This window comes from Falco cherrug, chromosome 5, assembly GCF_023634085.1.
Source record: "Falco cherrug isolate bFalChe1 chromosome 5, bFalChe1.pri, whole genome shotgun sequence".
Taxonomy (NCBI): Eukaryota; Metazoa; Chordata; class Aves; order Falconiformes; family Falconidae; genus Falco; species Falco cherrug.
Genome location: NC_073701.1, coordinates 85,553,909 through 85,576,974, shown reverse-complemented (window position 1 = coordinate 85,576,974; position 23,066 = coordinate 85,553,909). Strand labels below are relative to the sequence as shown.

The following is a 23,066-nucleotide window of genomic DNA, read 5'->3' as shown; positions in this document are numbered from 1 at the left end:
CGGCGCGGGGCGGCTGCTTGGCGCGGAGCGTCAGGCGGCGCGGGCGCGCGCGTCGGCAGCGGCGGGAGGCGGGGAGGCCCCCGCAGCCCCGCTGAGGTAATGGCGCCTGCCGGGGCCCCGGTACCACAGCGCGGGTTAAAGGCCGACGCGTAAGCCCCGGTTCAGGCAGTGCACCATTCGTAACCGTCGCTGCGATACTCGCCGTTAGCGTCGTTACTCCATTCGCTAGGAACAACGCGCTACTGCCAGAGCGCCATAAACCACGCGTGTGCTGCAGAACGTCACTGCAGCCTTCTGACGGTATTTGCAAACTTTCTACCAAGAGCACACTTTTTTTCCTCTTAATTCATTTTTTAATACATTTTTGATCAAGATCTTAGAAAAATACATATCAAAATACAACATTGGTATCATTCAACGTAGAAATTCGGGTGAACAAAGGCAGGCAAAAGGGAACGAGATACTTCTGAGTAAATGTTTTTTTCCTTGAAAATGCTGAATTGTCAAAAAAAAATTTTTTTTCAGGGGAGAGTCTGGGGGAGAGAAGAAGAAACCAACAAATCCCCCATCCTGAAGAGTTCTGAAGCCAAAATCTGGCCACTGCCCAGTTTCCAACCTGAAGTAATACTTCTTGGGAATATTAAGTTTAAAGAAATTCTGAACTGCAACAGAACATGTTCGTGTTCCTCCGCTTTTGTCTGTGAAAATGTTAGACATTGGGTTTGGTTTCTTTTAAAATAAATTTTCATTTCAAGATGTTCCAAGGACTGGGTATCATTTCCCATCCAGCCGAAAACCAGCATGAACAAGAAGCACAATTCTCTAGCTGAAAATACTGATTTTGAGTTTTTTAAAAACAGGAGACAATTGTGAATGGCTCTTACTCTATTTAGAGATTGATGATCTCTTGTTCTGATGATTTAAAAGGCAACATGAACGGCAACACATTGTCTTTTGCTTCTGCTATGTAAAATGATTCCAAAGTGAATTCAATTTCTTGAAATCCCATCCTTCACTGAAAAGAAAAGCAATAAGAAAAAGTTATTAATCAAGCTCATACCACAATTCCCAACCTCATAAGAACACTTTTCTTGGAATGAGACCACTGCTCTTGGCAATTTCTTCTGAAAGAGAGCAGGGCATTTTCAGAGAGAAATGCCCACCTTTATCATTCATTGCTTTTTCTGTTGAAAAACAGAAGTTACTCAGTACAGAAATGTTTCTAGACAAGTATGCTTGAAAACAGACACACCTGCCTAATCTGATTCGTGCACAAATGCAGTACCCAATCCTCAGCTATTTGTGAATGTACTTGAAGCATGACTAATCACTATTGAGTTAAGCCAAGTTCTTTGTGGACAATTTAAAGGTATAAAAATGTCACCTGTTTTGGCACTATATTCAGAAAACACATTAGCCATCACAGCCAGTGCACATCTTATTAACCATTTTTTAAGCACATAATATTTTGGCAGTTTCAGTTCAAGCTTCTGGAGTAACAGTATTCAAAGTTCTCAAGGATAGATACAGTTGTTATGCTGTGAAATTCAGTGCTTTCTGCTTCAAGTGGTAGAACTAAAAGCATTCAGAATTTCATCCTTTTGACATCAGATCAATGTGTTCCCACTGACTTTAATATCCCACTGACTTACAGGATTCCAGCTGTATTTTATTATCTTTTCAGAAATGTAAATATATTAATAAGATCTAAAGATAAAAATAGACAACTTACCTGAACACTGAAGCATTTTCCATTCCTCCTGAAACTGGTCTCTCAATAATTTTATTTTATTTACTTTTTCTTGGGTAGGAGGTACATAAACTCCAAAGTGAGGTGTAGAAGCACCCACTAACACTTTGGCTACACTTTGCATTAAAATTATCTCTGTGTCCTATTTAAGAAGAAGGAAAAAAAATGCTCCTGGGTACCAAACTTTCTTTGTTTCAGTAATACATGAAATATTGTAAAACAAGCTTTAGTAATTAAGTCGCTAGCATTAGTAGCAAGAATGAGCAACTTTCCATTTTCAAATAAAAATGTGTCAAAATGGAGAAGCTTTTTCTGAAAAAGGTTAATTTTTATCTCCTCTAAAACTTGTTTCTTTCAAATAGAGAAAGAATCTCGGTTTTCCTTTTGTGATTTAAAAGAACTAATGCTGGGTTAAAGGTAGAAAATGTTAGCATGGAGCTTGTTTACTTCATGCATCATTTACTTTATTGGTAGAAAATAGTGATCTATTTTGCTTCAGCAAGAAGTGACTTTTTTGACTCATAACAGTCTAAATCAATATCATTTGCTTGCAGAAACTGTATTATGAAATGTCAATTGTATATGAAGAATATGAACATTTATTTGGAAGACTTTAACCTTATTTTTTTTAAGAGAGAGAAATATTTATTCAGTTGTTCTAAAAAGCCAAGCACATGCATTACAAAATCCTCACACGTTACATAATCCCATTACGGCGCTACCTGCAGAGTACCAATATAAATGTATCAGTAATTTTTTGAAGATGTATGCCTAGCTTCCTTTTTATCCTTGAGTTTACCCTTCCGAATGTCAATAATTCTTTCAATTCCATACTCCTAATTAGTAATGTGCAAATACACTCTTTATGTATACTGCGTATCAAAGTAAAAATTATTTTAGTTTAGACAATTTATGAATCAGCACTATAAATTAAAGCAAATGACATTTGAGAAGACTACAGAATAAAGTATGTTGAAATCTACTTAATTGGCAGCTTAATGAATAGTGTATCTTTAATTGGATGCTTGCTGGGGAACAGATTAGAATAAGCGTATGTGAACAATTAATCATTGTTTCTCATTAAAGAAGAACTAGAAGGCACAAAAGCAAACAGAAGTTAACTGTTTCACAGAACACACAGAATTGTGTTACAGCCACAGGATACTGCAGAGGCAAAGAGTGTAAGTTGAGTTCTTTAAGAGATTAAACAATTCATGGAAGAGAACGCTCACTGGTACTTACCACACACAGGTCTGGATACAGCCTCTGACTTCCTAAATCTAGAAATCCTTAACGTGGTAGTGCATGGAAAAACTAGACTAGGGAAAGATCCGTATATTCTTTATCTCCTTTCCCATGCTCTCTACCAGAAACAGAAAGGTGGGGCAAATTAGTCCCCAGTTATGTATTATGGCAATTAAGTTCGCTTAAAGGATATATGCCATTCTGATTTGTCTTCTGTATGATTGAAGTCATGTGTGATAAAGTACAGCCCGGGGGAAAGAAGGAGAGGATATTTAGTGTTTTCTGATAAACAGAACAATGCGCTGCTTTCAATCACATTTGACGGAAAGAGGACATACAATTAACCGACGAGTGTCTCTTTTGAGGTGACAACTCTGAGCTGTGAATCCCAGGTGGAAAGGGAAGTTGTAGCAAATTGTCAGAACATCTGCTGTCTTTAGACATAACCATGGGCTTGCATTCATGCCTCAGTTTCTCAATCATGCAGGCTGCCTACAGCTCAGTGTGCATCAGTGTCTTGCTCAGGACAGAAAGAAGCTTGAGCTATTTGCTTCACAAAGTTGGGGCAGGGCGGGGCTGGGTACCAAAGACAGTATAGATACAGCCAATATTTTCTACTGGGCAGCTTGGAGCAGTTCATACCTAGCATGCTGCTGCTGCTTGATGTGAATTCTGTTCTGGGCACTTTGAAATACCACGGCTTAGCACCACTTCTTACCTCAATCACAGCAAAAATTCGAGATTCAGCTAATCCTTGTAGTAAAGCAAAAAGCAGAGAAATCCCACTGATTCCAAGGCTCCTATTTGGTCCAACAGCGATTACTGTCAAGTCAGGCTGATAACTATATGCTATAGGAAGAATGAATCCAAGTACAGCAGCAAAGAAGTCGTTTCCTTCAGCATCCTTTAACAACGAGAAACTGTTTAGCACAAATGTAAAGCTCCAAATCCCAAGATATAAAACAAAACACTAAGGTGAATCTCAAAAAGCTTTTGATTGACCTAGGAAACAGGATACTGTTTTCACAGCAATTTTTATATTAAACATGCAGTTTATTAATCTTTTCCTTAGTGTCTTCACACTGTAACTTTGCCCTCTTGAAGATGAACTACAATAGCTACTGAAGGTTTCCTCAGACCTATGCGTTCTAATATAAAGATATGTGAAGGAGTAGTACCCCGGCAAGGGCAAGAAAAGGAAATACTTTCAACGGTTCCAATTGCAGTCAGGTGTGTAATTCTCTGTATCATTTTATGAGTTTGTAAATACATTCTATTATTTCTGTTCAAAACGTTTTTTCTCTTAACATTGTTTCCAGAAAGTGAATCTCACCTCTTTCCAGTTTAGAGAAATATAGTGTTTGGAGCTGGTCTTTTCAGACTGTTCTTCCTCACAAATATGTATCATGAGTATTTTTCTGTAAATAAAAAGCACATCTGAGTATCTAACCAACAACTTCCAATGAGATAAAAAGATCTTTTCTTTCATCATTCTTTAGAACTAATTCATAACACAGGAACAAATAAATATTTGCATTACTACATGCCATAACATAAACACCAATTAAAACTTAAATCCTTTTAAAGGTATTTTTAAAAAGAGTATTAAAGACCACGAGCAAATTACTTCTAAGAAAAAGGGGAAGTGGCAAAAAAAGTTACAGATAAGTAAAGATGACTTTCAATAAGGATCTCAGCATCAGCAGTGTATGCCCCCTGCAGTTATAGGGCGTACACCCTATATAATTAATAATTGCCATCTTTATTACTTTACATTTTCAATGTTCTATTTTCAATAACAATCTAAATTTCAGTTAATATAGCACTATTATACTTTAAACCTACCACTAAACTCATAAAGTGACATTTAGAGATAGCAGTTTGTCTTTAGAAATGTATTTGGGGATATTTTGTATTTTGTCTCAAATTAAACACAGCTCGTGACCGATTCCTCAGTGCAGATTTCATCACGCATATGGACACTTATGAACACTTATAAAGCCTTTGGGATTTGACTCCCTGAAGTAAAGAGAAACCTCACCCATCTTCTGTGTTCGGTATGATTTGCATGTCTCCCACAAATATACAAAGCACTCTGCAGAAAACAAAGAAAAATATACACACACTTACATCTACAAGTAATTTTTTTCAGTTAATGCAATTTGTTTAAACGAGTTTGCATGTAGATTAGATGCATAAAGAAGAATGTATATTGTTTCTGAATCTGGCCCATTAAAAGTATAAAGAAAACACATTTATGACAGCGCGAGGGAACTCCTTTTCTCCAACCAGGTACTGGGGAGAAAAAAACAAGAAAATGTCCTCAGACCAAAACCAACTGAAATCTGGCAAAGAAAATGTAGGCTAGCACAGCACTCATCCTTACAAATGTTTTGCCTTCAGTAAGGCAAAAGGTTTTTGCTGGCATATATAGTATTTGTCTGTACTACATATTGAAAATGCTATGCATATGTAGGTGCTTTTTTTTTTTAAAAAAAAATCAAGGTTCCAAAGACAATTTGCCATATTTCACATACTTAGTATCTTATTTTTACATTTTGTCCAAGGGCCCCAAAAGCCAAAGATACAAATTCACCTTTGAAATCCAAAACGAACAGCATGTCTTAGTGCAACAGCAACAGAAACAGCAGCTGTGGGTGATGCTGCAATTCCATTGCATACCTGCAAAATATATTTTTCATTCAGAAGCAATTAAAGCTGCACAAGATCATGTCATTTTTTATTTGTAACAACTGAATTTTTCATTATTTATATGCATCATTCAAACAAAGCTACAGCTGTATGAAAGGGATCTTAATGATCTGTCATAGCAGGGTTAAGAAAATGTTACTAATTCATTTTCTACAGAAAGGCCATATTCGATTATTATGCCAAGAGCTGTTCTATTACTGCAAAAGTATGTTGCTATGCTGAAAGGCAACTGTAAAAATAGCTTTTGCAGGGGAAGGTCATCTTCACTGTTTCTCTAGATAGTCTGCAGATTGGATACGCTCAGTGTGCCAGTAGGCAAATTGTACCAGAAAAAATACACCCTATGAAGAGGAAGTCATCCCTCAATTCTGATTCTGACTCTTCCTTTAACCTAGGCGAGCTATTCCTTTCTGGAAAACACAATTACAGTATTATTCAGTCAGCCTTTCAGTGTTCATTTGTATTGTGTGGTGCTTTGAACTCTATGTGAAAGCTAAGCAAAAATATAATGCATGCTCCCCCTCCTCAGTCCTCTTGGCATTTGTCAACACAAAAAGCTCAGCTTAGCATCTGCAACTCATGAAAAGTTCAATTCCTTTTTGCCAGTTACTATTTCTTTTGTTCTATTTAGAGGCTCTCCTAGAGGTACGTGCAGTTTATAATGTTAGAAATTTGTCCCCGAGATCTACATATGTGACCTCCAACAGCAGGAAGATGGCTTACAAGAAAGAGGTCCTTCTGGCAGTTACTCTTCCTTGCAGGCCTGGTACTTTAAGGAGAGATTTTTATTCAAAGAGAGAGACTGATTTATTACGATATAATATTCTTAACTTGTTTGCAGTTCTTCCTCTTTCCTTCTCCAGGCTTTTATAGAGAAATACAAATGTGCATCCTCTAAGCCTGCCTTCTTTTCATTCCTGACCTTGCAAGAATCAAAATGCTAAACTAGAATTACTCTGCTCAGAATCACAGTATGCAGCAGCGTTTTCAACAGCTCCACTAAAGGAGGGGTTTGTGTGTGGTGTGCATGTGTAAATCAGAATTTACTCCGAGTAAAGTGTTGCACCAAAAATGGAAAATGGGTACAGCTGCACATAGCATGGCATCTTGTAATGTAAGGTAATGCAGAAGTAAACTCTCTCCTAGACAGAAGGCAAAACTCCGTGCACTGAGACAGGAAAATTTTGGATATTTCCTGTTCAGATTTCGTGCTGCGGCTCACTGGTGCTTGCTGTACCAACTTCTGCCCCCCTCAACTGCAAGAGTGAATGCCTGGCTCACCTGTATGTCTGAGAGTGATGAGAAGGTTCCTACTGACTCACATGCTATGACTGCAGAAAAGCTGGACAACACCTTGCCCAAAGATCATTAGAAAAATGTCTTGGGGTTAACAACTATCCCCAACTAGTTATTTTCTCATCTTGCATACTCACTCTCATAGCTAAACACATTCTAGCTGAGATTAGTGGGGTTGTGAAGTACACAGTAACTAATATCTGGACAACAATACAGTAGAAACAAAAATCAGAGGAATCCAGCTCTCACCCCACCCTCCAAGATCAAAGCAGTTTATTATTACCTCCTTTTTAAGTATTTTATCTAGGATGACCAACATATTGCCAAGAGACAGCAAACTTTTGTCCTCTTCCACAAGGTCTGCATAAAAGCCACTGTAAAATAAATTATATGAAGAAAAAACTAGGTTAGAGGCAATAATGCTCCTGAAGAGGACACTGATACGGTACTTTGCAGTCAGGGTTGACGGGGTACGTATTGGATAGATGCCACACATTGATTCTCAAAAACCTAGCTCTAGCAGGAAGATGAAAACACTGTTGCCTGACAGTCTTGAGCTCTCTAAGTGTCTGTCTGTTTTGCACTGGAGAGAAAACAAAAATGTTTGATGATATTCAGGAAATAGAGTTCTGTCAAAATTAGACAAAAAGCTGAGCTTCTTAAATCAGACCAGATTGGTATTTTTTTCAGCTAAAAGTGAACACAGAGCTTTAAGGCACCTTCCTAGCAAAATCTCTTTCTAAATGAACACGCTTGTACTCTTCTATCTCCATTGAAACAGTTTTTTTCTAAAAGTATTCGGATTAGTTCTTTAAAGGACTTCAAGGCTGTAAGTGATAACCAACACCAAAGTCTTAATTTTTCAAAGGAAGAAACTCTGGCTATCATTGATTAGACTAAGGCCAAAAACATGACCATGGCAGAGACAGAGCTAGATGACAGTCTGTGCAGAGACCTCTCATACTCATGTTGAAAATTAAACAGATAGGACCAACCTGAGAAGAGCTTTTATTTCAGATTTGTCCATTTCCTTCACCAAATGAACAGGTACAGGGAGTAAGTGTGCTGAACCTTTAGAGTCAGTTGCTGCTGTTTTGATGGGAGGCACTGGAAACAGAATATTTTTCATGTGAAGTTCCAAAAACCTTTCTACTTTGACAATTTCATTGACATTAATTATCTTAGATTCATATTCGGTGGAGGGATCCAGATCAGGCTTCTTTAGTACATGTGATTTGGTGCTCAAATTTTGTAAAAATGATGTGTCTGTAGAAAAAAAAAAAAAAAAAAAAAAAAAAAGAAGGGTTTCACATGTATTATCCCGAGCAGTGTGTTAATATTTGGTTACATTTATTTACAAAACAGATTACATCTGTATTCATAGTAGCATATTTATTTCCATGCACTAGCTACAATGTTTCCTGCCACAGATGTTACTTTTCAGTGCTGCTACATTTGTTTTAATCTAGTGAAAGGTCATACATGATAACAAAACTTAAGCCCATAGTTTTGCCACTGAAAACAGCACCCTCAACCAAAGGTATCAAAGTGCTACTTTTTGGTGTGATGTTTGCCAGCTTCAGAAGTTCTGTTCAGACCAGCTGAAGATGTAACCTTGAATGAAGCCACTTCATCAGTCACTTGATGAATAACTGGTAGTTCAATTACTTTAATCCACTGGTATTAATCTTAATAATTTTGAATGTCTACATGAATCCATCTGCCAATTGCATTTGCTTGAAGAAATCGAATAGTAATTACCTTCATACATCAACCATTTCCAGTAGGGTTTATGTGCTGCTCTCACATTTTGAATAGATTCAACAGCACTACAAAAGAAATAGGATTAACAGTATCAGCATTAATGAAAATACAGGAAACATGACTTACCTCAACAAAAAACCAAAACTTAAAAAACACAACTGAAAATGAGCAAGTTCTGGTCTCTTGCAAGAATGCAGAACAGAAAGATAAAGAGAATGAGAGTCAACGGGCAGACTGCTCGGAAAGATTAGATTCAAGAGTCAAAAGTGAAGAACACATGCAGTATGTGCACGTTTATACACACTGAGTGAAATCCTGACCCTGCTGTTGGAGGAAGCATACATGTCCCCAACTCCAGGAAAGGCAAGATTTTACCTGTCTTTGCTCTGTCTGAAATTTTATCTATGCAATGTAGATATAATTAGATTCACACAAAAGCAAGGCTATCTGTTCAGGAACCAAGTAAATCACGTTGCCTGCTATTCTTTGTGATGAAATCTCTTTTTCGTTATCACTGGTATTTGCAGCACTACAGGCAAACGGTCCTATTACATTAGCTATCATAGAAACATACATGTTAAAATCAGGAGAAATTCTGTGTACTTGGAGATTATTTGTAAGGTGTTCAGGAGCTGGACTGATATAATGGATAAATATGTAATCAGCCCTCCATTACCTAGGATGATAGCAACCTGAGATACTACATTTTGTAGAGAAGAAAAAGAGGTGATACAGGGGCTACAGGATGTGTAGCAAGCAAAATAACCAGCTTTGCTCCATCAGAGCCTACCAAATCCAACTCTGCCCATAGCCTGCATACATCGACACTGCCTGACTGATCTGAGCTCTGAGTTTTAACTAACATAGCCAACTGGTAGGTGCTGCCACCAAAATGCATGAGGAGCATTACTGCAGAAAAAACTACAGAACAACTACTGAGGTGGGAGAGAGACTGAGGAAGGAACAGAGATATGGAAGAGATGGTACAGATAGGTAAAGAGAAAGATGCTGTTTAGATGTGGAGCTGATTCAAGCCCAAGTTCCAGAATGCTTTGCTAGGTCAGATTCACCACTGTGCACACACAATCTTACTGTCTCCAAAAAGAAGCTAGACTTGGAAGTTTAATTATCTTGGTACAGCTCCACACAGTCGAGTGCTTTAGCACCCCTGGCCTTGATTATCCAAATTCCAGAAACACAAGGAGTCATCAAGACAGCTCTGCACAGCCTTAGCTCTCACTGATGAGAGGAAGGTTAGCTCCAGCTATTGCTGTACTACAGCAACTGAAGTTACTCTGGAGTCTGAATAACTGATCCTTGCAATTACATACTTCCTCAGATACTGGCTGTTATTAACTGGCATTGCCTTGATTACAGTACGATTGTCTCAGCCTTGAGTGAGATGGATCTCTACAGGATAAAAAGGCCCAAGGATAAACAGCATAAAATTATAAGCTATTAAGTTCTCACAACTTGAAATAATTTCAGAAACAAAAGTATACAAAACTCTACCATGGATAACTTTTTTGGAAAGCAAGTTATCCAAAGCAGAAAATAATATATTACAAAACATCATATTAAAACCTTGCTTCAGCAAAACGTTCAAAGCATGCATGTCTTCAGCCTCTTTGATAAATACATGGGTTGTTCTAAAATTCTTCATATGCTTACCTCAGGCAAGGTGCCATTTCTCCAGTTATTTGAGGTACAGGATCTCCAAGCAAAGTTTTTACAGTCATGCAGACCGATTCAGACAATGATTTTAAGTGGTACCCACCCTAGAAAAAAAAATAATTTTGTTTCACCTAAGGAACAAGTACTTGTAACATCTATCTGTATATCATCATGGAAAATAAATTAAACTTTTGAAATATATCTGAATTTATAGAAACAGAAGATGGTATGATGTACATCTAAGTCAATGATTTTCAATATGAAAGCACAAGTTAGAGGCTACTTGCTGAACTTCACTGGCATCCCATGATTCAACTCATTTTATTGGCTATCAGGCATGACTTTGCCATGAAAACTTTGGAAATATACACTTTCTCCGTTCCTATCCATAACACGCCATCTTCAACAGTTCTTGTGAAGATTTCTTAGAAGGCAAATACTATCACTGTCTTCTAAAATGCATGTACAAAGGAGATCTCCCACAGGCTGACACTTTTAAGATATGGTTGCGCTAATGGTTTAGCAGAATTTGGAGAACTGAAGACAGCTTTAAGACTGCTAGATTGCAGATGGTAGATGGCTTCCTGCTTACCACCTGTGGAGCAGCCACATTGTCTGTATTAGGAGGGGGTACTTATTTGCACTTCAGCTAGTAGACAGAAAAGTCTATAATATTATAGAGGAGAGGAGGACGGAAGAAGGGTTACACAAAACAGAGGTCAAGTAAATAAATTAATAAACAGTTCACTCTCTGATACCTTGTTGGCAGTAGTATTTCCACACACATTTATCTGAAAAGCCACTGTTTTTCTAACATGCAGCAGAAATAGGTAATTGAAAACTAGATTTCAAAAGGAGGAAACATTTTTAATTGTTTAAAAACAGAAAAAATAGCTCAAAAGAAGAGCTTGCATAGATGCTTTTAATCAAAAACAAGGCAATTTTGTAAGGGCTCTGTTACTAAGCAAGAGTGTATTTAGGTTAAAGGTTCTTTAAACTCTCCTGGAGTAAGACACACTTGTGAAAACACTGGTAATGCAGCTCACTCACTAGATAAGTTTGGGTCATGAGTTTGGGACCGTCCAGAGCAGCAGAGTGTCCACACGAACTGAAAATACCTATGGAGGATGTTTTTTTGAACATATCCTCTATAGACAAAAGATGCTTCTCTGTTGCAAAATTTTAAGTCAAAACCCCCAGTTTTTAAGACACACATTTCTTTTCATGTATAAAAGCACTGTCAAATCTTACCCATTTTTGCGCTCCTGATTCTCAAAATAAAGATATAAAGAATAAATTATTTTATTAAGAAGCTTCACTTCCTAGCTTCTAGTTTGCCCTACATGGCTCTATACAAAGACCCTGCCCCTGGGAGTACATTTCAAAAGTCTTTACCTCTAGGATGACACACAGCCTTCCATTAGCCAACTGCATCAGGAAATGAGTAAGGTGGGCAAAAACCTCAGGAGTGGCATTCATCTGACCCTAAATAAAAAAAAAAAGTATAATTTTAAGAGATGAAACACAATCAAAAACATTGGTACAAAGACCCACACACAATCTGAAATACACAAGTCTGAGTTGGAATACTGGAACCCTTGCCTCTCATATCTAACAAAATGCTGAACTAACTGCTTTAAAGGAAGCTACAAAAAACAACACAGTCATTACGAGATAATCTGTCTTTACATGTCTCATAGTATTTAATGAGCTGGGGTCAGCTTAAACACTAGACATGTATTTTTACCTTGGTCAAAGTGAATTTCACCTAGCAATCACAGGTCATTCAAGAGGTAGGAATATTTTGTAAACAGATTCATGACTGACAACACAAAGGCCGCAAGTTACTTACTTCAGGGTCTCCAATTCCAGAATCATATCCAGAAGAGACAATAACCAGTTCAGGATCAAACTGTTATAAAACAGAGAGAGCTGTAACACATTTTTGTGTCCTATTTTCTATTTTGTACTGGTTTTCAACTACACAATGTTCAGCTGTTATTTCAGCTAGACTATCAACACAAATAAAGACTCTTCTTGAATAAAAACTAAGATTACCCTTTCACACTGTTTTCATTCCTGCTGGCGAAGTTGCAGATCATTATATTTATTATTTACAAGCTAACACTCCATAAATACTACTCAATTGATCAGGACATCAGTCATATCAGCAAAAATAATGTGTTAACTATGCTACTGGCAACTGCTGAATTTCTACAAAATATTCAATGGTACCTGCTTAAGTACTTAGGAAGCAGTGTCTGGTTTTGCTATTCAAATAGCACAGCAGTAAAAAATTACCTCAAAAGCCATTGGAAGCAACACATGGAAAAATGCAGCAAGATAATCTGAATTTTCCATCCCGACCTGCAAAATACAAGAAATATAAATCATATTTTACTATTGGAATTACAAATTTTCTACAGTTCTTCAAGACTTTAGGGAATGATAGTAGCAAAAGTTAAAGATAAGGGAACCTTAGGCGCTCAAACTTCAAGTACACTCTAAGTAAAGTGCATAAATATCCACCATTTTTAGTCTTAAGAATGAGCTTCAGTTCCCTGCTGAACAAGGATGAACGTAATCATCTCCTGAAACAGGTCCTGATTTGATGGCTGGGCAAGACATTAAAGAGAAAAAGAGTATGTGTATGTTTTTCTCTCCCTCTTCTTTTTTTAACCATTATCACATTCTGAGCCATATTTTTCAGCTGACATTCCACTGACAGAAAGGATGATTGGCAGGTGTCTTAGCACAGTGCACAAGTGAAGCAGTGCACTTCTCAGAAAGCATTACATAAAGCATGACATACAAAGCTACTGCACTTGCTTTGTTGTACTGTAAACAACACTTACCTTATTCCAAGGCAAATTTACATTAAAACCTTTTCCTCTTCCCAGTCCCACAGCATCATAATCAGATTCTTTGAGTGAAGGCCAGAATTCCTGATGTTCATAGCGATGCCAGGAAAAATACAGAACACTGAAAGATACAAAGAGCAAAATGAACTTGACGAAAAGGTTCTGGAACTGACTTTACATCCTGCACTGGGTGACTGTACTGACTGAAAGCAAGAAAATAGAATTGTCCTTTCTCCTTAGTTCTCTTAATGGACTTGGACTGTGAAACTTGGTACAGTAGGTCCTATGCCAAAATTAACCTAAAAATTAACCTACTAAAAATTACTTGTATGTACGCACTCTGTTCAGATCAAAGACAGGGCATTTTCAGAACAGCAGACTTTGTTCTAGAACATACTTCTGTGGCTTTTCCAAAAACAATATAAAACTCATGTATTTTATCCAAATACTACTCAAATACTTTAACTGAGAGATTTGTGAATACAGAGAATAGATGCATTACCTGAATACAGCCATGAAGAGATCTTAGTACTGGCAAACCAAGGTAACCATATTGCTTATTTGTTATTCTTCAGAGTAGAACAGATTTACATGTTTCTTTTTTTTGTTAGATTTTTGCCCTCTATTTTATAGCAAGCAAAAAACAACAGAGTGACTAAAATAGCAAGGAGAGTGTTTTGTAAGATTCTAGTTTTAGAAATTTAAGAAACCTTATCTTCTGCAGAGGCAAGCAATCTTTAACCAGCTAACATTAAAATAAAAAAAATAATACAATCCTTCAAACCTTGGATCCTCTTCAAATATATATTGAGTTCCTTGCCCATGGTGCACATCCCAGTCAACAATCAGGATTCTGTACAGATCAGTAAAAGAAAACATTCAGCAGAAGAACCACAGCATCTTGATCTAAAGGAGGTACAGATAAATAATGTTTTTCTGACCCAAAAGATACAGAACACCCAGAAAGCTTTAGACATTAATCTAAACCAGTACAATGTCAAACTGTTACCTAAATGCCATACCTGGGCGTGAAAAGTTTCTCTAAAGTCAACCATGCACTCACCTCTGCAGACTGTATTTCAGTTTTGCATATTCTGCTGCAATAGCAACATTGTTGAACAAACAGAACCCATTAGCTGCATTCTTCTGGCTGTGGTGACCTGGAGGTCTAAAACAGTTTTACATGGTTACTCACAACAAAATAAATTTTGGTAAGAAGTGAAAACTTTCTTACATATTTTCTTACCTTACTAATGCCATTCCGTTGCACACTTTTCCCAACATCACAGCATCCACCAGCTGCAAAGTTGCTCCTACTGCTAGTCTGGCACAGCAGTAAGTGTTCTGAAAAAGAGAAACTCAGCTGTCATCAATCACTCATCAGCTTGTTTTAAACTGGTCACACATGAACATGCTTTTGCACTCCAACAGTAAATTGCCTTGACATAATTCTACTCAACTGAGATTGTATGCAGATAGTTGAAAGCTGAATTTTACAACACAGACTCCAATATGCTTTCTACTAGGTTTACCTGTTATCATCATATCCTTTATACGGATGTTCTCCCTGAAGCAGTTAAGAAACATGAGATGGACATACTGAACTGACTAATGGAGTAACATGGCATCTTTGAAAATAAGGAATAAACCTTACAGAAACAAAACACAGAAGACTTCACCTCCATTATGCTGTGACATGTAAGAGCAACTGTTACCAAAATGTGATTTGCAGTCACTAATGGTCTATTATACATTAAACGACAAAAATAGAGATAAATTTGAGTAGTGCACTATACTTGTAACTGCATGATACAGTTACAGAATAGATGACAGGACACTTAACCAATTTAAATGACAGCATTATACTAAACTTGAACCAGATAATAGTATCATAAGTAAATGCAAATTTACTTAAAATAGCAGAAGATGTATTGCCAATTTTTGCCTACTTAGAAAAGTGCCACTCAGATGCAGTAACACAAATATTTCTAAAACCCAGTAGAGGAAGCAGTTTAACTCACACACCGGATGAAAGAAAAAAGCATCATAATTTCCAGAGACTCTTTTCAGTTCCTCTTCATTCATTGTCTGGGTGCTTTTCGCCACTTCCAAGTGTTCTGAACTGCAGAGGAGAAAGAGATTAACACAACATTTAATACATCTTGGTTTTGGCTGGGATAGAGCTAATTTTCTTCCTAGTAGCTGATACAGTGCTGCGTTTTTGGATTTAGTATCACAATAGTGTTGGTAACACACTGATATTTTAGTTGTTGCTAAGCAGTGCTTACTTTAAGTCACACACTTTTCAGTTTCCCATGCTCTGCCAATGAGGAGGTCCACAAGCAGCTGGGAGAAAGCAGACAGGACAGTGAGCCAAACTAGCTAAAGGGATATTCCATACCATAGAACATCATGCTTGGTATATAAACTGGGGGGGAGTTGGCCAGGAGGTGCTGATCACTGCTCAGGGACTGGCTGGGCATCGGTCAGTGGGTGGTCAACAACTGTACTGTGCACCACTTGTCTTTCTTGGGTTTTACTTCTATTGGTTTTTTTGTTGTCTCCCTTTTCACTACAATTATTATTATTATTCTATGATATTTTATGTCAACTATTAAATTGTTCTTATCTCAACCCATGTGTTTTGCATTTTTTCTGATTCTCCTCCCTATCCCACCAGGATAAATGAGCAGCTACATGGTACTTAGTTGATGGTTGGTGTTACACCATAACAGTCCTTTTGTGGAACCCAGCAAGTTGAGATAACAACAAATCTGACTGGAATGTGTTAGAACAAATGTTTTATAAGTATTCATTATATTAATTTAATAGTCACTGGGCACAATGTTGATTTCTTTGCTCTCAGAGTTGGTACACTTGTTCTCAGAGTTGTGGTATATGACACCTTAATTGCTGTATGTGTTCCCTGTTGTGCTGTTTATCCCCTCTGGGGGCTGGGTTAAGGTTATATTTTTTTGTACTTTGTAACAACACTTGTTGTACTTTAACACTGGCTTATGCTACGATAAAATTGCTGGTCATGAGACTAATCTGGCCTGTGTACTCAGCATTGCCATCACCCTCTGTACTCTGAGGGCCATCTGTTAGAAGCTATCAATAATTACACCTTTTAACTTTTCTCAGGAGAGCCAACCTATGGAGGAGACATCTTCCCACACCTTCCCCTTCCTTGCCAGGCTAATCAAAGAGGCATTGGAGAATTCTGAAAATTTTTAATATCCTCGGAACGTTGAAACTGGTAAGGTGTGTGAAGATAATATGGGCAAGTAGCTAGGACAGTGGACACCTCCAGTGTTTTGGAACTTCACCCCTGAACAAGTGCAGAATCTGGAAAAACCAGTAAAATAGTTGGAAAAAGTATGCTGTAATCACTGTGACACACTGGGGCCTGGCCCATGCCCTGCTCAAGACTATTCAGTACCCTCCAGGGGAAAAGGCTACTCCAACACTCGTGACAGGCACTGCAGCTGCTCCAACGCCTGTGACAAGCACCGCAGCTGAACCAGAAAACCAAGCCGTGTTGGTATCAGTTGCCCCTATGCACAAGAAGAAACGGACATGAAAGTCAACTTGTTTAGTAAAGGATGACAAAGCAGGGCCATCACACCAACAGGAGGAAGAGGCAGAACAAAAGGGAACCATTGTCGTATACCAACTCATTGCCCGTAATGACTCAGAGAGACAAAGAGGCACTGACAGTGGATGAAGTGGCTTGGCAGCTCTGGCAATGTGAAGAAAATCTTTCTTCCTCCCTACAGACTAGCATCTCAGCTGTGGAAAAAAACTGTCCAAAAAGTGGGAAAAAACTGTCCCACGAGTACCAGCAAGCAGGACAGCATAGGTCCTACTCCCCACCTCTACAGACCAGTATCTCAGCTATTAACAGTAAGCGTTCTTTTGCTGGAGAGAGAGAATACAGAGGGTACGCACCATGGGGTACCCTGTGGTTTTGCCTGTGGGACCACGAAGAAGACAAGAGGCAGTAGGATGGAGAAGTCTGTCTTGACCCAAGCGACACAAGTTGCAAGGGAAAACAATCACAAATGGGGGTTCTTCCAGGAAAACTGCTGCTCCGGTCTCCAGCGGGCCATTCTTCAGACAGCATGGAAGAGCTGATCTTACTTTTGATCCTGTGGAAAGGAATTCTAATCTGTTTTTACAAAAAGTTGTTACTGAAAGATTGGTCACAGAAACTTTCTAAGACTTGTTTTGAAGTTTAGAAAGCAGGCATTCTTTATTACAGCGCATGGGGCTATCTCCTCCTAATGTGCTTTCTAAACTGCAAAACAAGTCTTAGAAAGTTTCTTCAACCGATCTTTAGGTAACAAAGTGAGCGGAGACTTCTATGACCAGTACTAGAGGGGCCCTGCCTCCAGCCAGGTGGAGGAGAGGGACAACTTGGTTTACTGGGCTGTGTGGATCTGATGGCCTGGCACGTCAGACCCACAGGAGTATAAGGCCCTAGCAGACATCGACACGCAGCGTACCCTAATGCCGTCAAACTACACATAGGCAGAACCCATTTGTATTTCTGGAGTGACAGGGGATCCCAGCAGCTACCTGTATCGGAGGCTGAATAAGCCTGACTGGGAACGAGTGGCAAAAGCACCCCATTGTGACTGGCCCAGAGGCTCTGTGCATCCTTGGCAGAGACGATCTCAGGAGAGGGTATTTCAAGGATTTCAAGGACCCCAAAGGGTACCGGTGTGCTTTCAGCATAGCTGCCTTGGAGACGGAAGAAATTAAGCAGCTGTCTACCTCGCCCGGTCTCTCAAGAGAACAGACAATTCAGTTGTGGGGTGGCTGAAGGCTGAAGAACAACAGGCTCTGATTGCTACCACAAGGGTGCACTGGTTATCACAGCAACCGAGACTCCCTCATAACCATCCACAAGCTGCCTCATCAACTGGAGAGCCAAGGAGTGATCAGCAGGATCCGCTCACACTTTAACAGCCCCACATGGCCAGTGTGAAAGTCTAACAGAGAATGGAGACTAACAGTAGATTACCATGGCCTGAATGAAGCCACGCCTCTGCTGAGTACTGCTGTACCGGACACGCTAGAACTTTAATACGAACTGGAGTCAAAGGCAGCCAAGTGGTACACCGCAACTGAGATCAGTAATGCATTTTTCTCAATCCCTTTGGCAGCAGAGTGCAGGCTACAGTTTGCTTTCACTTGGAGGGGCATCCAGTACACCTGGAATCAACTGCCCCAGGGGCGGAAACACAGCCCTACCGTCTGCCATGGACTGATCCAGGCTGTGCTGAACAGGGTGAGGCTCCGAAACACCTGCAATACTTTGATGGTATCAGCATAAGCAGAAGGTGTTTTTGAGAAAGGGAAGAAAATAGTCCAAATCCTTCTGAAAGCTGTTTTTTCTGTAAACAAAGTAAGGTCAAACGACCTGCACAAGAAATCCAGTTTTTAGGAATACAATGGAAAGACAGACATGGTCAGATCCCAGCAGATGTGATCAACTAAGTAACAGCTATGTCTCCACCAGCTACTAAAAAGGAAACACAAGCTTTTTTAGGTGTTGTAAGGTTTTGGAGAATGCACATTCTGACTTACAATCTGATCGTAAGCTCTGTCTACCAAGTGACCCAGAAGAAGGATGATTTCCAATGGGGCCCTGAGCAATGACAAATCTTTGAACAAATCAAGCAGGAGGTAGTTCATGCAGTAGCCCTTGGGCCAGTCTGGGCACAACAAGATGTAAAAGATGTGCTTTACACTGCAGCCAGGGAGAATGGCCCTGCCTGGAGCCTCTGGCAGAAAGCACCAGGGGAGACTTAAGGTCAGCCCCTAGGATTTTAGAGTCAGGAATACAGAGGACCTGAGGCCTGCTGTACTCTGACTAAAAAAAGAGATTCTGGCAGCTTATGAAGGGGTTTGAGCTGCTTCAGAAGTGACTGGTACTGAGAAACAGCCCTTCACCGCACCCTGGTTTCTGGTGCTGGGCTGGACGTTCAAAGGGAGAGTCTCCTCTACACATCATGCAACATACATGGAGTAAGTGGGTCGCACTGATCACACAACAAGCTTGAACAGGAAGTCCCAGTCATCTGAGGATCTTGGAAGTGATCATGGATTGGCTAGAAGGCAAAGATTTCAGGATGTTACCAGAGGAGGAGGTGGCATGTGCTGAAGAAGCCCCACTATACAACAAATTACCGAAAAGTGAGAAGCAATATGCCTTGTTTACTGATACGTCCTGCCATACTGTAGGAAAGCATCAGAGGTGGAAGGCAGCTCTATGGAGTCCCCTATGACAAGTCACAGAAATTGTGATGGAGAAGTTGAATTGACTCAGCAGAGGTGAAAGCCATCCAGCTGGCTTTAGACATGATGAACAAGAAAAATGGCCAATACTTTATACTGACCCACGGATGGTCGTAAATGTCCTGCAGCAATGGAAGCAGAGCAACTAGCAGTGCAGAAGTAAACCCATCTGGGCTGCTGTATCATGGCAAGGTATCGCTGCTCAGGTGGAGAACCTGGTTGTGAAGGCGCATCACACAGATGCTCACATACCCAACAGTCGGGCCACTGAAGAACATCAAAACAACAGGTGGATCAGGCTGCTAAGACTGAAGTGGCTCAGGTGGATCTGGACTGGCAACTTATGGGTGAATCATTTCTATCACCTGGGCCCATGACACCTCAGTACTTCAAGGAAGAGATGCAACCTCAGACCTACCGTGTCACTATGGCCTTGTCAGGCAGTCTAAACTCATGGCTGAATCCAATTGCAATCGCTAGACCCGTGCTGCTCACCTCACTTGGGTATTGTGGGATTGAGCCCTTGCCCATGAAGTCACTGCTTTGCCATCAAGCTCTCCCGACTACCCTTGCCTTTCAGAGAAGGCTGCCCTTGCCACTCCCTGACAAAGGCAAATGAGTGCACAAGCAACATCCAGAACCATCTGCAGTTTGCTGCAAAATCATCACACCGAGGTGACAAATGCCAGAGCAGATTCCATTGCCATAACTTCAGAATGGGCAGGCTGCTGTTCCTTTGAACTCCCCCCTCCCCAGAACTAGCTGCAAAGTTTTTCTGTTTGGTTCATTATCTCAAAGATGCTTGGAGGCTTACTTCTAATCCTATGTGTAAATCAGCATTCATTGCTTAAGAACCCAAAGAGTGAGAATGGGGATTTAGCAGAACAGTAGATTCATACTTCAGCACCTACACCATACTCAACATTATTCATCTAACTTCTAAGTGTGACACATTTTCCATTGAAATTACTGGAAGCCATTGAGTTTTGGAGCAGACCTTTTCAAATGGAGCAAAATATGACTTGGTGGTGTAAGATCTGTTATTTCATTGACTTAATCTGAAAGGTGATGGAAGTAAGTTTCAGACCTGTGAACCAACAGGATCTCCTCTTCGCTTCCTTCTCTGGCAGGCACCTGGACACATCTTTCCACAAGATGGTAACATTTAAGCTGCTCATAGGAGGATGACAGTCTTTCGGGCACTTCAATATCACAAATAGGACTAAAATTAAGCAATAATCATATTAGTGTAACACCATATCAGCACAGGTAACATAGACTTCATAATGCCCAGCTTTTAACTTCCTATCATAAGATTCACTACCCTCACAGAGTACTTGTGAGAGTAAAAGAAACAGAAAATCTTTTAAATACTTTTTGTTTTGTAATGGAGCCAAAAATTTGTTCTAAAATATGTAAGCAGAAAAATATATACCGTTCTTAAATAAAAAAGAAACACAATAGCATCACTTTTTGTTTCCTCTCTCACCACTGAAAGTAGCCATGCTTAACTACAGACACATAAATGCTGAAATGAAAAGCTGTAGATTACAGCCAAGGTGAACAGAAAAGTGAGTTTGGGAGAGAAGACAATAGTGGACTGTTGCTCTGAGCACTGCAAAAGTACTGGTCTTGTTAAGGCCTACCCACAGTGGAGGCCTATAGGTTCTCAAATCCAGCTTCAGATTATCATTACAACATCTGGATACAAACTGGGAATAACATAGAAAATTTCCTCCAAAAGGAATTACTTCCTATTTACTAGGAAAATGACAAGGTATATACTGCTAGGTATTTCCCATTACATTTACTTCTCTCAGAAATCCTAAAAAGAATCTATTCATAAAAATGATGGCAGTGACTTACTCGCTCCAAAGCAGTTTGTGAGTGGTCATTTCCTCATCATAAATCAGCGCTGTTCCTGAAGCCATTGCTACTGACAGAACAAAACAAAGATCCCAAGACACCTATTTCAGGCAAGAGGTAAACGTCTCTTAAAATAAACTTAGTATTGCATTAGCGAGTGACTACACATGTACACAGCATATCTGCTTGCATGGCGGTTTTGCACTTTAGGCTTTATGCTTACAGAATGAAATCACAGATCATTCAGCACTCCCGAGGGGCAGGGCAGCCGTGTGAAGCCAACGGCACAGATCTTCAAACCGGGCCCACGCCAGAGGGATTCACAATTGCCTGAAGTTTCAAAACCTGGGTGCAGGTATTTCTGGTGCAGGTGAAGGGGCTGCACCGCCTCTCCACGCCCCTCTAGCCCATGCTCAGGGCCTTACAAAGACTGTTGAGGCCTGAGCACAGGCCTCCTTACCCCACCAGAACACACTGGCACGTACCTGTCATGGCCGACGTGAGAGGGATCAGCTACTTGTGAAAAGTCATAAAGCCACAAAGTACGAAAAATAAGATTATACGCACGACGGACAGAGCAGTTACAGGGATCCCTTGTGTTTTAAACTTTACCGGCCTTTGAAAAACCCAAGAGAGCCAGTTAAGAGAACGAAGCCAGAGCGAAGAAAGGGGACGAAGGCGCGCAGCTGGCCGCCAGCCCGCCTCACTGCTCACCGAGGGCCCGGCGCCGCGCCCCTCGCCTCCCGCCGGCCGGGGAAGCTGGCAGCCCCGGCGCCCTCACACAGCGCCGCCCAGGCTCCGGTCCCGGCTCCCGCAGGCGGCGAGGGCGGGGGCCCGGCCCCAGCTCCGGCCCAGCCGCCGGGGCCGCCTCAGCCCGGCCGCGGCGGCGGCTCTGGGCGCGCCGAGCGGAGCCCCCGCCCCCGGCGGCCCCGGTGAGCGCTCGCCCCCGCGCGGCTGGCGGTGTGCGGCCTGCCCCGGCAGCGCGCCCAGGGAACGGCCGCGCGCGCGGCCCCGGGCCCGGCGGCCCGAGCTGTGTTTTCATGCCCAGGGCAGCTCAGCCACAGGTGGTGGTCAGTTTTCAGCATGTGACAAATCCAACCGAAAAAAAACCCACCACCACCAAGAAACAAAACCCACCCGACCCCGGCCTGTACGGTATCTCCTAAAAGAAAGGGAAATAAAATAAAAACTAGAGCTGAAGCAGCGACAGGCTTCCTTAAATATTCACCGCTTTTCCTGCAGGAACCAGCACAGACTCAGCAGGACCAAACGGGCCAAGCTTTTGAACAGCCTATTTTTTCCTAAGCAGTAACTTCATTATACAACATAACCGGAATATAGGTTGATTCAACTTTTTGCCCTCGGTTTCTGCTCGTTTTCCCCTTCAGAGTAGGAAGCAATGGCACAGGCGTCACCGTGAGCGTGCGTACAGACCTGTGCCGATGGGGCGCGTCGTGGGAACCCAGGTCATTACAGATGGGACTTTTAGAAAGCTACAGACCATTATTTCCCCCCATATTTATTTCAAGATAATATGACCATAATAGACACTGTATTACTGAAACAGCTTCTAATTTATGTATTATTAATTA

At 40.5% G+C, this 23,066-nt stretch overlaps 1 protein-coding gene across 5 annotated transcripts; it reads right to left on the bottom strand.

Moving 5' to 3' along the window:
* Positions 1-330: 330 nt before the first annotated feature.
* Positions 331-22,367, bottom strand: HDAC10 (histone deacetylase 10). 5 transcript variants are annotated; one of them, XM_027804556.2, is made up of 21 exons: positions 21,960-22,367; positions 21,475-21,575; positions 20,696-20,830; positions 15,328-15,424; positions 14,549-14,646; positions 14,366-14,470; positions 14,087-14,155; positions 13,297-13,423; positions 12,743-12,808; positions 12,294-12,353; positions 11,837-11,926; positions 10,439-10,545; positions 8,765-8,832; positions 7,999-8,269; positions 7,287-7,377; positions 5,592-5,677; positions 5,037-5,090; positions 4,329-4,413; positions 3,714-3,899; positions 1,733-1,892; positions 331-1,015 (listed from the first exon to the last, which is right to left on the bottom strand). In XM_027804556.2, exons 2-21 carry the CDS (start codon positions 21,537-21,539, stop codon positions 990-992), a joined length of 2,046 nt encoding a protein of 681 aa, XP_027660357.1. In that variant the 5' UTR covers positions 21,540-21,575; positions 21,960-22,367; the 3' UTR covers positions 331-989. The 5 variants fall into 5 exon arrangements, with proteins under 5 accessions (XP_027660357.1, XP_014135011.1, XP_055566975.1 ...); XM_014279536.3 differs by having other exon boundaries at positions 21,475-21,541; XM_055711000.1 differs by lacking the exon at positions 21,960-22,367 and adding an exon at positions 21,642-21,934 and having other exon boundaries at positions 21,475-21,541.
* Positions 22,368-23,066: the final 699 nt, after the last annotated feature.